This window comes from Bubalus kerabau, chromosome 16, assembly GCF_029407905.1.
Source record: "Bubalus kerabau isolate K-KA32 ecotype Philippines breed swamp buffalo chromosome 16, PCC_UOA_SB_1v2, whole genome shotgun sequence".
NCBI classification, from domain to species: Eukaryota; Metazoa; Chordata; class Mammalia; order Artiodactyla; family Bovidae; genus Bubalus; species Bubalus kerabau.
Genome location: NC_073639.1, coordinates 67,890,613 through 67,904,363, shown reverse-complemented (window position 1 = coordinate 67,904,363; position 13,751 = coordinate 67,890,613). Strand labels below are relative to the sequence as shown.

Below are 13,751 nucleotides of genomic sequence, written 5' to 3'. Positions count from 1 at the left end.
AGTGAGGTTGGCCCAGTTTTTTTAGTACTTTTATTGCAAAATAACATACATGAAGAAGAACATATATGTATAACCTAAAGAATAATAACTATATGTTTTTACCCAGTGTTAGATAAGTACAATCCTTTGTTTTCCTGGTAGTTGAATCACTTGGAATATATCCTCAAGCAGCATATTGCTTAATTTTGCTTGTTTGGGACCTTGGTTAAAATAGAAAGAAACTGCATACGTATGTGTATATTCTTATGTGATTTGCTTTTCTTTGAACAATGTTGTTTATTTGAAATCAAGTCATGTTGATGAGCCTAATTTTCCTTCATTCACTTTCACAACTGCGCACAACATAATAGTTAAATTAAACATCTTTGAATCTCCTTTTCCAGGATCTGAAATGTATTTCCATTTCTTGAAATCTTGTTTTGTGTCCTGGAATGTGTCAAAAAGAGCATGGATGGTTTAGATTTGAATATAAATGGTTTAGATTTGAATCTCTGTCAACTCTACTATCCTTGTGGCAAGCTATTTAACCTCTCTGAGCCTCAGTTTTCACATCTGAAAAATGGGAGTAAAATATCTATTACCTTATAGGGTTGTTGAAAGGTTTCAAATGAAGTCATATATGGAAAGTACTTAAGGCAGTGCGTGGTGCTCTGTAAAGCTCTGAATAACTGTTTGATGTGATTATAGCATTATGTGGTAGTGATAGCCATGTATTTTATTATTTTTAGAACCTAAGGTTTTTTCCTGTTTTGAGGCTTTCCCTGGTGGCTCAGATGACAAAGAATCCACCTGTAATATGAGAGACCTGGGTTCGATCCCTGGGTTGGGAAGATCCCCTAAAGAAGAAAATGGCAACCCACTCCAGTATACTTGCCTGGAGAATCCCCGTGGACAGAGGAGCTTGGTGGGCTGCAGTCAGTGGGTTCGAAAAGAGTTGGACACGACTGAGCAACTAAGCCTGTTGTAGCTGCTGCCTGCTTCTCATGTTTGTCCCTCGCTGCACATAAACAAGAAGAATGAAGATGCTTGGTTACAGGGCATGTGTCCTCAACGTTTACTAGGCTGTGCTGAATTGTTTTCCAAAGCAGCTATACCAATTTACACTCCTATCCACAGAGTTTGGGAATTTCTCTCGCTTGACATTTTTGCTGTCCTATGAGGTTTTAAAATTTTTACCAATGTGTTAAGTATGCATTTGTATTCCACTGGGGTAACAATTTGCATTTAAAACATTTTTATTGTCCATTTTATTCTTCAACAAAATGCCTGCTAGTCGTTGAGTCAGTTGGGTTTCTTTTTTACTCATCCCTAAATTCTCTTTGTGTGTGTGTGTTAGTCACTCAGTCATGTCTGACTCTTTGCAATCCCATGGACCTGTAATGCTCCTCTGTCCATGGAATTCTCCAGGCAAGAATACTGGAGTGAAAAAAAAAAAAAGAATACTGGAGTGGATTGGCATGTCCTCCTTCAGGGATCTTCCCAACCCATGTGTCAAATGCGGGTCTCCTGCATTGCAGGCAGATTCTGTACCATCTGAGCCCACTAGGGAAGCCCCAAATTCTCTTTATGCATTATTTTTTCACTCTGTACCTTTTCTTTTCACTTTCTAAATATCTTTTGATAAACAAAATCTCATTTTCATACAGTCAAGATTGCATGTTATTCCCTTTATAGTTGAGTTTCCCTGGTGGCTCAGATGGTAAAGAGTCTGCCTGAAATGCAGGAAACCAAGGTTTGATCCCTGAGTCAGGAAGATCTCCTGGAGAAAGAAATGGCAACCCACTCCAGTATGCTTGCCTGGAGAATCCCATGGACAGAAGATCTTGGTGAGCAAACATATCACTTCCCTTTATGATTGATATTCTTTTGTATAAATTATGAAGAAACTTTTCCCTACCCCATGGTCATGAAGATAACTTTTACATTTGTTTCTAAAACTTTATAGTTTTGCCCTTCACATTTAGATCTTGATTTTGTGACAGTTTTGAAATCTAATTCACATACCATTCAGGAAATTCACCCTCTGAAGTACACAACTCAAGTTTGTTAGTATATTCAGAGTTGTGCAACCATCACCAAAATCAATTTTAAAACACTGTCATCTTGTTAAAAAGAGACCTTAATGGGGCTTCCCTGGCAGTCCAGTGGTTAAGACTCCATACTTTCACTACAGAGGGCATGGGTTCGATCCTAGTCCAGGAACTAAGATCCCACATGCTGAGCAGCCAAAAATAAATAAAATACATATTTTAAAAAAAGAAACATTTTATCCTATAGCAGTTACTTCTCACTTTCTCTCAACCCCCCTGCCCTTGGTAACCACTAACTACCTTTCCATCACTATAGATTTGCCTATTCTGGGCATTTCATATAAATGGAATCATATACGTGATCTGTTGTGACTGGCTTCTTCCATTTAGCATAGTGTTTTCAAAGTTGACCCATATATGCATCAGTACTTCATTCCTTTCTTTTTTTATATATTGTTTTTAAAAATATTTATTTCTTTTTGGCTGTGTCACGTCTTAGTTGTGACACGCAGGGTCTTTCATTGAGGTGTGCGGACTTTGTAGCCCCGTGGCATGTGAGTTCTTGATTCCCCAACCAAGGATCAAGCATGCATCTCCTGCATCGGAAGGCAGATTCTCCACCACTGGACCACCAGGCAAGTCCCACTTCATTCCTTTTTATTGCCAACTAATATTCCACTGTATCAGATCAGATCAGTCGCTCAGTCGTGTCCGACTCTTTGCCACCCCATAAATCACAGCACGCCAGGCCTCCCTGTCCATCACCAACTCCCGGAGTTCACTGAGACTCATGTCCATCGAGTCAGTGATGCCATCCAGCCATCTCATTCTCTGTCGTCCCCTTCTCCTCCTGCCCCCAATCCCTCCCAGCATCAGAGTCTTTTCCAATGAGTCAACTCTTCACATGAGGTGGCCAAAGTACTGGAGTTTCAGCTTCAGCATCATTCCTTCCAAAGAAATTCCAGAGCTGATCTCCTTCAGAATGGACTGGTTGGATCTCCTTGCAGTCCAAGGGACTCTCAAGAGTCTTCTCCAACACCACAGTTCAAAAGCATCCATTCTTCGGCGGTGCTCAGCCTTCTTCACAGTCCAACTCTCACATCCATACATGACCACAGGAAAAACCATAGCCTTGACTAGACGAACCTTTGTTGGCAAAGTAATGTCTCTGCTTTTGAATATGCTATCTAGGTTGGTCATAACTTTCCTTCCAAGGAGTAAGCGTCTTTTAATTTCATGGCTGCAGTCACCATCTGTAGTGATTTTGGAGCCCAGAAAAATAAAGTCTGACACTGTTTCCACTGTTTCCCCATCTATTTCCCATGAGGTGGTGGGACCGGATGCCATGATCTTCATTTTCTGAATGTTGAGCTTTAAGCCAACTTTTTCACTCTCCACTTTCACTTTCATCAAGAGGCTTTTGAGTTCCTCTTCACTTTCTGCCATAAGGGTGGTGTCATCTGCATATCTGAGGTTATTGATATTTCTCCTGGCAATCTTGATTCCAGCTTGTGCTTCTTCCAGTCCAGCATTTCTCATGATGTACTCTGCATATAAGTTAAATAAACAGGGTGACAATATACAGCCTTGACGAACTCCTTTTCCTATTTGGAACCAGTCTGTTGTTCCATGTCCAGTTCTAACTGTTGCTTCCTGACCTGCATACAAATTTGTCAAGAGGCAGGTCAGGTGGTCTGGTATTCCCATCTCTTTCAGAATTTTCCACAGTTTATTGTGATCCACACAGTCAAATGCTTCGGCATAGTCAATAAAGCAGAAATGGATGTTTTTCTGGAACTCTCTTGTTTTTTCTATGATCCAGCAGATGTTGGCAATTTGATCTCTGGTTCCTCTGCCTTTTCTAAAACCAGCTTGAACATCAGGAAGTTCACCATTCACATACTACTGAAGCCTGGCTTGGAGAATTTTGAGCATTACTTTACTAGCGTGTGAGATGAGTGCAATTGTGCGGTAGTTTGAGCATTCTTTGGCATTGCCTTTCTTTGGGATTGGAATGAAAACTGACCTTTTCCAGTCCTGTGGCCACTGCTGAGTTTTCCAAATTTGCTGACATATTGAGTGCAGCACTTTCACAGCATCATCTTTCAGGATTTGGAATAGCTCAACTGGAATTCCATCACCTCCACTAGCTTTGTTCGTAGTGATGCTTTCTAAGGCCCACTTGACTTCACATTCCAGGATGTCTGACTCTAGGTCAGTGATCACACCATTGTGATTATCTGGGTCATGAAGATCTTTTTTGTACAGTTCTTCTGTGTATTCTTGCCATCTCTTCTTAATATCTTCTGCTTCTTGTTAGGTCCATAACATTTCTGTCCTTTATCTAGCCCATCTTTGCATAAAATGTTCCTTTGGTATCTCAGGTTTTCTTGAAGAGATCCCTAGTCTTTGCCATTCTGTTGTTTTCCTCTATTTCTTTGCATTGATTGCTGAGGAAGGCTTTCTTATCTTTTCTTGCTATTCTTTGGAACTCTGCATTCAAATGTTTATATCTTTCCTATTCTCCTTTGCTTTTTGCTTCTCTTCTTTTCACAGCTATTTGTAAGGCCTCCCCAGACAGCCATTTTGCTTTTTTGCATTTCTTTTCCATGGGGATGGTCTTGATCCCTGTCTCCTGTACAATGTCACGAACCTCATTCCATAGTTCATCAGGCACTCTATCTATCAGATCTAGGCCCTTAAATCTATTTCTCATTTCCACTGTATAATCATAAGGGATTTGATTTAGGTCATACCTGAATGGTCTAGTGGTTTTCCCTACTTTCTTCAATTTCAGTCTGAATTTGGCAATAAGGAGTTCATGGTCTGAGCCACAGTCAGCTCCTGGTCTTGTTTTTGCTGACTGTATAGAGCTTCTCCATCTTTGGCTGCAAAGAATATAATCAATCTGATTTCGGTGTTGACCATCTGGTGATGTCCATGTATAGAGTCTTCTCTTGTGTTGTTGGAAGAGGGTGTTTGTTATGACCAGTGCATTTTCTTGGCAAAACTCTATTAGTCTTTGCCCTGCTTCATTCCGTATTCCAAGGGTGCACTGCATTTTGTTTACTCATTCATCAGTTGATGGACATTTGAGTTGTTTCCACTTTGGGACCATTATGAATAACACTGCTGTGAACATGTCTGTTTGAGTTTTTGTGTGGACACATTTCCATTTCTCTTGGGTATATACCTGAGAAGAACTGCTGGGTCATATAGGAAGTCTATATTTAACCTGTTGAGGAACTGCTAGGCTGTTTTCCAAAGTGACTGCACCATTTTCTACTCTATCAACAATATCTGAAGATTCCAATTTTTCTGTTTCCTCCCCAACACTTGCTATTGCCTGACATTTTGATTGTAGCCATCCTAGTGGGTATGAAGTGACGGCTTATTGTGATTTTGATTTGCATCTTTCTGTTTCATGTCTTTTAATATGTAGATTCTCTTGCAGTGTTCTTCAATAAATAATGAAGAAACTAGATAGTCTGTCCCATAGAGTTTCCTAGTTTGAATTTAGGTGACTACTGATGGAAGTGCTGTTTTTATTGAAGTGTTTCTCATTCTTTGTTTTCCTTTGAACTGGAAATTAGATTCCAGACCTGTGCAGCCTAAACACTAGTCACTAGCCACCTGTGGCTATTTAAATCTAAGTTAATTTAAATTAAAAATTAAGTTTCTCCATGCCATCATATTTCACATGCTCAGAGGCCACATATAGCTCATAGCTGTTGTATTGAACAGGGAAGCTACAGAATATTTTCATCATCTCAGAAAGTTCTATTCTGTTGAAGTGTTGACCTGATCAGATTCAGTGAGGCTTAATCAAGATTAAGCTTTGCATGATTTGAATCCATTGAAATCTGAGATTTGCTTTATGACCTAGGTTGTGGTCAATTTTTATAAATGCTCTGTGTGCAAAGCGTATACTGTGTGATTGTTGGGTGTCATATTACACTTGTGTTAGCTAATTGTTCTACCTAGATTGTCTCTGTCCTACTGATTTTTCTGCCATGGTTTTCTGTTAATTTCTGACAGAGGTTAGTTAAGATCTTTTACTATTGGACTTCCTGAATAAACTGTCGTAGAGTTGACCTTTGAAAAGCATGGGGGGTTGGGGTACTGACCTTCTGTGTAGTCAAAAATCCATTTATAACTTAGGGTTGATCCTCTGCAGAGTCAACCAATCACAGAGTCTGTAGTCCTGCTGAAAAGCATTTACTATTTAAAAAAACTGCATATAAGTGGACCCACAAAGTTCAAACCTGTGTTGTTCAAGGGTCAACCGTATAGTGTGTACATACAATGGAGTACTTTGCAACCCTGAAAAGGAATGAGGAATGTCATTATAAACAGCTCTGAAGGGATCTCCTGGATAGGTTTCCCAGTGAAAATGCTGGTGGAAAAACAGCATTTTGAGTTTGCAAGCATATGCCTAAGAAAGGAGGAAAGCAAATCTTCATGTGTATTTGCTTCTAGTTAAGAAAAGGAACCAGTTTTAGTATTCTAGAGCTTTTGAAATGATTGTTTACAGCAGGAAGAAGGTAATAGGGTAGAAGGGACAAGTATGATAGATCTTTGAATATGCCTTATTTTGTTTTTGGCATCATTAGGTATATTTTACATAATGATAAAATAAAATTTCAAAATCGGTCTCCCCAAATAAAACAATAAAAGTGAACCAAGATAAGTATCTCATTGCTGGTATAGATAGTCACATGGAAATCAACTATTTAAAGGGAGCTTAAAGCACAGTAATGTGCCTATACAAACCCAGGGAAGTACTCTGAAGACAAATACTTTTTTAAATTATTTTATTTGTTTTCTTATTTTTGGCTGCTCTGGGTCTTTGCTGCTCTGCGCGGGTTTTCTCTGGTTGCGGCGAGTGGGAGCTACTCCTCATTGCGGTGCACAGGCTTCGTTGCAGTGGCTTCTCTTTTCACAGGGCGCAGGCTCTAGCCGCACAGGCTTCAGTAGTTGTGATGCATGGGCTTAGTTGCTCCATGGCTGTAGAATCTTCTCAGGCCAGGGATCAAATCTGTGCCCCCTGCGTTGGCAGGCAGAATCTTCTCCACTGTGCCACCCGGGGGTGTCCTGAAGACAAATAACTTTTGGACTTCCCTGGCTGTCCAAGACTCTGCACTTCCAATGCAGGAAGCAAGGGTTTGGTCCTTGATCAGGGGACTAAGATCCCACATGCCGTAGCACAACCGAATAAAACAAAACAAAAAATAGAGAAGTACCTCTTTAGAAAATATTTAAAACGCTCTTTGGTAATCATATTGATGATCGTGTTAGTATTGCTGTGTTGAGACTGTTGTGTGACTTGTGGAATAAAGCCAATGAATAATTATGTCGCTGAACTGGAATTTTACATAGGAGAAAGGGGAAGAGATACAAGTAAAGTAAGTTTAAGTACAAACCCCTTAGTTGTGTATTTAAATTGATAGAATAAACTCATGTATTTTATTTAAAAAAAAATACTTTCTTGGTGTCTCTAATGAAAAGGTTTAGAAACAGTGAGCACCCCTAGTGTCTGATTGTGGTATCTACCACCTCCCCATTGAAAGAAATCGGAGCGCCTGCGGCAGATTCAAGGTCCAGGTTGAGAACACATAAAATAAACCTAAAAGCAACTTGGCATTTTGATAAGCAAGGAAAGCTATCAAAGACTGTTAAGGTCATGTCAAAGGACTCAAGAGCCCACTTAAAAGGTTCCCCCACTGTCCAAAGGTGGGATAATTTTAGCATGTGAAGTGAAAGTTGTTCAGTCGTGTCTGACTCTTTGCGACCCCATGGACTGTACAGTCCATGGAATTCTCCAGGCCAGAATATTGGAGTGGGTAGCCTTTCCCTTCTTCAGGGGATCTTCCCAACCCAGGAATTGAACCCAGGTCTCCCACATTGCAGGTGGATTCTTTACCAACTGAACTATCAGGGAAGCCAATTTTAGCTTCAATAAGAATAAATAATTGCCATGGAATGAAATATATCAAATACAGTTAAACCTGCAACCTCATAATATTAAAAACTCATCGTCCCCTTTGAAAAATGCTATGGAACCAACTCATTCTGAAAACAGGCAAAGCAAGCATTTACCCTGCCTTTTTTCTCCCCAACTGAACCTTGGGGCAACCAAATAGTTGATAAAGTTTCTCTTTATAGAAAGATTCCAGCTAATAAATAAAGAAGTGAAAGAGTTAGAATATTACCATTCTTTGCAGTCTCTTAAGAAAATCTGGATTTAGGCATGTGTATTAGAGCACTGACATCTTAAAACATCAGCCAGACCTTATGTACTTCTGTTGGAAGTCCATTGTACTGCCTATAAAATCTTTTTGCCGGAATGACTCAGTCCTGCATCTGATAAGTCTTCTAGAGCAAACTAGCAGTTTTCAGAAAATGCATGAGAGAGAGAAACATGTTACATGACTCCGTAAGAATGCAATCCACAAAATCCAGAATGTGGGGCATTCTACAGAGCAAATTGTCCATAAAATTCTGTGTTTAAAACTTTTCTTGAAGCATTGGAGGGTTTGGCAACACAAGCTGGACATCCCTGCCTGGTGTCAACCAGCTCACTCTGAGCAGCGGCTGCACGTAGATGGCCATTCACTCACTAGTCTGAGTGAGTCCCTGCTACCTGCAGCTTGACTCAGTCCCAGTACCTTTCCTTTAGGTAGCAGAGTTTGTGATCCCTGCTCTTTGTGTTTGCATAGTAGTATCTCCTAGTTTTATCACCCCAAAGATGGAATTCTTTCTTAGGTATAGCAAAGATCTCTTACTCTTTAATTTCCCTCTTGTTGGTTGTTTATGGTATTAATGTTTTCTTAGCAATAAAGTCTCTTTGGTCAAGATGAAACCCTTCAATTTCTTCATTACCCTTTCTCCTGCTCCAGTATTCATCTCTCTGACCATTCTTGTCAATATCATTAGGACCCTCTAGCTTGTCCATGTCCTTCTAAAGATATTTCGAAATAAACTAGATAAAAGAAATCCAGATTTTAGTACTGAAATACTGCAACAAACAGAACTCCAGGCTGACATGGGAGCACTGTGCTTTGGCCATTGCAAGTTAAAATCATTGTCACATTCTTTAATCTATGAGATTTTATCAAATCTCTTTGGGTCACATAAAGCCCAGGGGCTGAGGGCTGGACTCACTCCAGTAAGCATGTTGCAACTCCCCTCTCCAGGACTGGAATAAGAAAGAAGCTTTGTTAATCTCTGCAACCCTCCACATGCAGAGATCGGACTGCTGTAATATTTGTGGGTGCAGCTCTAGAGATTACTTCAGACTCCAATGCAGAATGAAGAGTGTGCACACTCAGTCATGTCTGACTCTTTGTGACCCCATGGACTGTAGCCCCCCAGTCTCCTCTGTCCATGGGATTCTCCAGACAAGAATACTGGAGTGGGTTGCCATTTCCTCCTTCGGGGGATCTTCAGAATCCAGCCCACTCCCAGTTTCATATGGGGCTTGTTGACTACTCACCAGCAGATTTCTTTTTTGCTTTGTTATGATCCTGTTTCTAACAGTCTAATTATTAATAGTCATGGGGACGGAAGCAAGAACTCACAGAGCTGATACTGCCTCTGGCACTGTTCCAAGAGCTTTCCATGGTCCTGTTCAAACCAATAATCCTATGAAGTAGCTACACTTATGATTCCATTTTACAGACAAGAAACAGACAGGGCCTTGGAAAGCCTAAGACTTTCCCAAGATTATACTACGCGGGGGCAACAGAGATGAGATTTGAACCTGACAGACTCATGTTCCAAAGTCTTTGCATCTTTCATCACTATGCTATACTTATAAAATATAAGTCTCTTATAAGACAGAAGGGGACGACAGAGGATGAGATGGTTGGATGGCATCACCAACTCGATGGACATAAGTTTGAGCAAGCTTTGGGAGTTGGTGTGCTGGAGTCCATGGGATCACAAAGAGTTGAACACGACTGAGCGACTAACCTGAACTGATACGTCTCTTAATCTAAACTACTGAACTGAACTGATAAGTCTCTTTATCATCTTTTTTTTTGGTCAAGCTGAAACCCTTGAATTTCTTTATTACCTTTCCTCCTTCTATACTTATCACTATGCCTCTGTTATAAAAACAAATTTTTTTAATGGGAATATTTGTAATCTACTAGAATGTGTGTGTACTCAGTCTCTTAGCCATGTCTGACTCTCTGTGGCCCCATGGACTGTAACCCACCAGGCTTCTGTGTCCATGGGATTTCCCAGGCAAGAATACTGGAGCAGGTTACCATTTCCTACTCCAGGGGATCCTCCAGAAATTATTTGATCTAAATGCATCGTTTTTATCCTTTGATTACTCCTTATTATCATGATTACGCCTTCTGGCTTCATTTGGCTAGAGTAGGGAGACACCTGGTGGTAATCCAGTTTTTTAAAACTTCTCATTATGGAAAATTTCACACATACACACTGGCGTGCTGCAGGCCATGGGGTCACAGAGAGTCAGGGACACGACTGGACAACAACAACATAAACAGGAGAGAATAATAAATCCCTTCTATACCCATCACCCAGCTTCAACAATTAAGAGCATTCTGCCATTCTGTTATCATCTTCACCTCCATCCACTCTCGATCCTCCACCCCACCCCCTTTGATTATTTTTATGGTTCTTTTCAAAACAGAATTTACATGTATCAAAATGCACAACACTGTAGCCATTTATCTTGACAAATAGATACACCCGGGTAACTCCTAACTGCACCAAGTTAGAGAATGTTTCTATCACTCCGGAAATGTCCCCATCCCCCATAACCAGGCAACAGTTGTGATTTTCACTGTAGATTAGCTTTGCTTGTCCTAGAATGCCATATAAATGGAATCATGCAGCATGCAGTCTTTTGTGTGTGAGCTCTTTTGCTCGGCACAATGTCTGTGTCCTTGTGCACACCTGTCGTTTCTCTTTTGCTGCTGCACCCATTCTATTGTGTAGATGCTCCACTTCTGCGCTCTGGTTGATAGGAACTTGGATTGTTTCCAGTTTGGGGCCATCGTGAATAAACTTGATGTAAACCTTCATGTTCCAGTCTTTTTGTGGACCTATGTCTACATTCCTCTTGTGTAAATACTTCAGAATGGAACTGCTGCATCAAAGGGTAGGGGCTTGGTTAACTTCATTAGAAACTGCCAGACCTTTCCCCAGTGATTCGTCCGGTTGATCTTCCTGCCAGCAACGTGTGAAAGTTCTATCGTTTTACATCCTGGAGAATATCCGATGTTGTCTTTTTCATTTGAACTCTTCTGGTGGCACCTCATTGTGATTCTAAGGGTACATTTCTCTGATGACTAATGACGTTGAGGACTTTTCTACGTGCTTATTGACCATCTGTCCATCTTCATTTGTGAAGTCTTTTGCCCAGTTTCTGTTAGGTCTGAGTTTTTATTTTTTCTTTTAACCAAGCTGAGTATTTTATTCTAGATACAAGTTCGTTGCAGGTATATAACTCAAGAATATTTTTTTGCCAGCCTGTGGCTGGCTGATTTATTTCTTAACAGCGTCTTCTGATGAGAAGGTTTATGTTTGATGAAGTCTAATGGGCATGATAATAGCACGTCATAGGGTCGGAATGAGGATCAATAGAGATAATACTTGTCAAACGGTTAGTGTCATGCTGAAGCAGTGAACGCTGAGTCCCTGGCAGCGCTGCTGGTACTATAGTGACTGCTTTTCCTGTCATTACTTGGATCCCTAACCAGATCATAAATGCTTAATGAAGAAAGCAGAATGTAATCTCTGCTCTCAGCTATCCCCAGGGTCTGGGATCTTGCTATTTCCATACTAGACACGCGATAAACATGACACGATAAGTGAGTTGCTGAGGAAGGTTGTGTTTTCCGTAGAAAGAAGAAGTGAGTCGCAAGCACATCCGTCTGCACGTGGAAGGCGCGCTGACCGCCCGGGACAAGGTTGGGGTGCAGGATTTTGTGCTGCTGGACGCATACACCAGTGAATCTGCTTTTCTGGACAACCTCCGCAAGCGTTTCAGCGAGAACCTCATCTATGTAGCGTAACTCATTTCTCAGCTGTTTTTCCTAGAGTGGTGGTTCCCTTCTGGTCCTTGGCCTTAAAAAAAATTTTTTTTTAATTTATTTAATATGTTTAGCTGCACTGGATATTAGTTACAGCATGTAGGATCTAGTTCCCCGACCGGGGATCAAACCTGGGCCCCCTGCATGGGGAGGGTGGAGTTGTAGCCACCGGACCGCCAGGGAAGTCTCCCGGTCTCTAGTCTTGATGGCTGTGAACGGTATCACTCTAGGCTAACCATCAGAGGGGGCGTGTCCAGGAACCACCGGCGGGTGTACGGTGATCCTTTGTATTCAGACCTTTCCGGCTGCCAGTGCTGGAGACCCACCTAAAGTCAGCCTAAGCCCTGAGAGAGAATCTGTCAACCTATGTAACTTCAGGGTCCAGAAGCAGAGCTCTAGGGTCTAGGATGATGTCTTGAGGACTCTTTCCCATACCTCTGCTTTCTTTTGCCACAGTTTCCTTCTGCAGCAGCCTCTCTGCATGGTGGCAAGGCGGCTGCCAGCAGAACCAGGCCTTTCTTAACACACTAAGTGGGGCCGTCTTGATCACTCGGTTGTTTGTCTGTCCGTGCCAGCTAGGTTCCATGACAGTGGAGACATCCCCCCCCACACACACAACCTGACTTATTTATTGTGTTGTATCCCCGGTACTGAAGGGGCACATGGGGGTCATAGCACATGATGGTCTTTTGCCAGAGCCGTTTGCACCCTGGAATTCCTCACTAGTGCTTTGGTCTGTTCCTCTAGACGTATATTGGGACCCTCCTTGTGTCTGTGAACCCATACCAAGAGCTGGGAATCTATACTCTGAGCCACATGGAGCTTTATCGAGGGCTCAGCTTCTTTGAACTGCCACCGCATGTGTAAGTAGCAGCCATGGCATCAGCAATAGAAGTATTTTTCTCTTTCTGCCTCTCTTTCCTCCCCCCGCTTCACCACATATGTCCACCTATTACCCACCCACCTACCCATCCATCCACCCATCCATCATCCACCCCATCCATCCATCCATCTATCCACTTTCCATCCATCCACTATCCACCCATCCACTTGTCTACTCATCCATCTATCCACCCACACACTCACCCACATACCCACCCACCTATCCATCCACCCATCCATCATCCACCCCATTCATCCATCCATCTACCAATCCTAATCATCCACTTGTCTACTCATCCACCCATTCACCCACACACCCATCCACCCATCCGTCATCCACCCCATCCATCCATCCATCCATCTATCCACTTTCCATCCATCCACTATCCACCCATCCACTTGTCTACTCATCCATCTATCCACCCACACACTCACCCACATACCCACCCACCTATCCATCCATCCATCCACTAGTCTACGCATCCACCCATCCACCTACACATCCACCCATCTACCCATCCATCCATCCATCCATCATCCGCCCCATTCATCCATCCCTCTACCAATCCTAATCATCCACTTGTCTACTCATCCACCCATTCACCCACACACCCATCCACCCATCTGTCATCCACCCCATCCATCCATCCATCTATCCACTTTCCATCCATCCACTATCCACCCATCCACTTGTCTATTCATCCATCTATCCACCCACACACTCACCCACATACCCACCCACCTATCCATCCATCCATCCACTAGT

The 13,751-nt window shown here is 41.9% G+C and overlaps 1 protein-coding gene across 1 annotated transcript in view; it reads left to right on the top strand.

Annotated features, from left to right (window-relative positions):
* MYO1H (myosin IH) overlaps positions 1-13,751 on the top strand; it is a 93,418-nt gene that overhangs the window by 40,854 nt on the left and 38,813 nt on the right. Inside the window, exons 5-6 of the mRNA XM_055550170.1 lie at positions 11,915-12,076; positions 12,851-12,966. Coding sequence (XP_055406145.1) covers positions 11,915-12,076; positions 12,851-12,966 — 278 coding nt within the window. The remainder of the gene's footprint in view (positions 1-11,914; positions 12,077-12,850; positions 12,967-13,751) is intronic.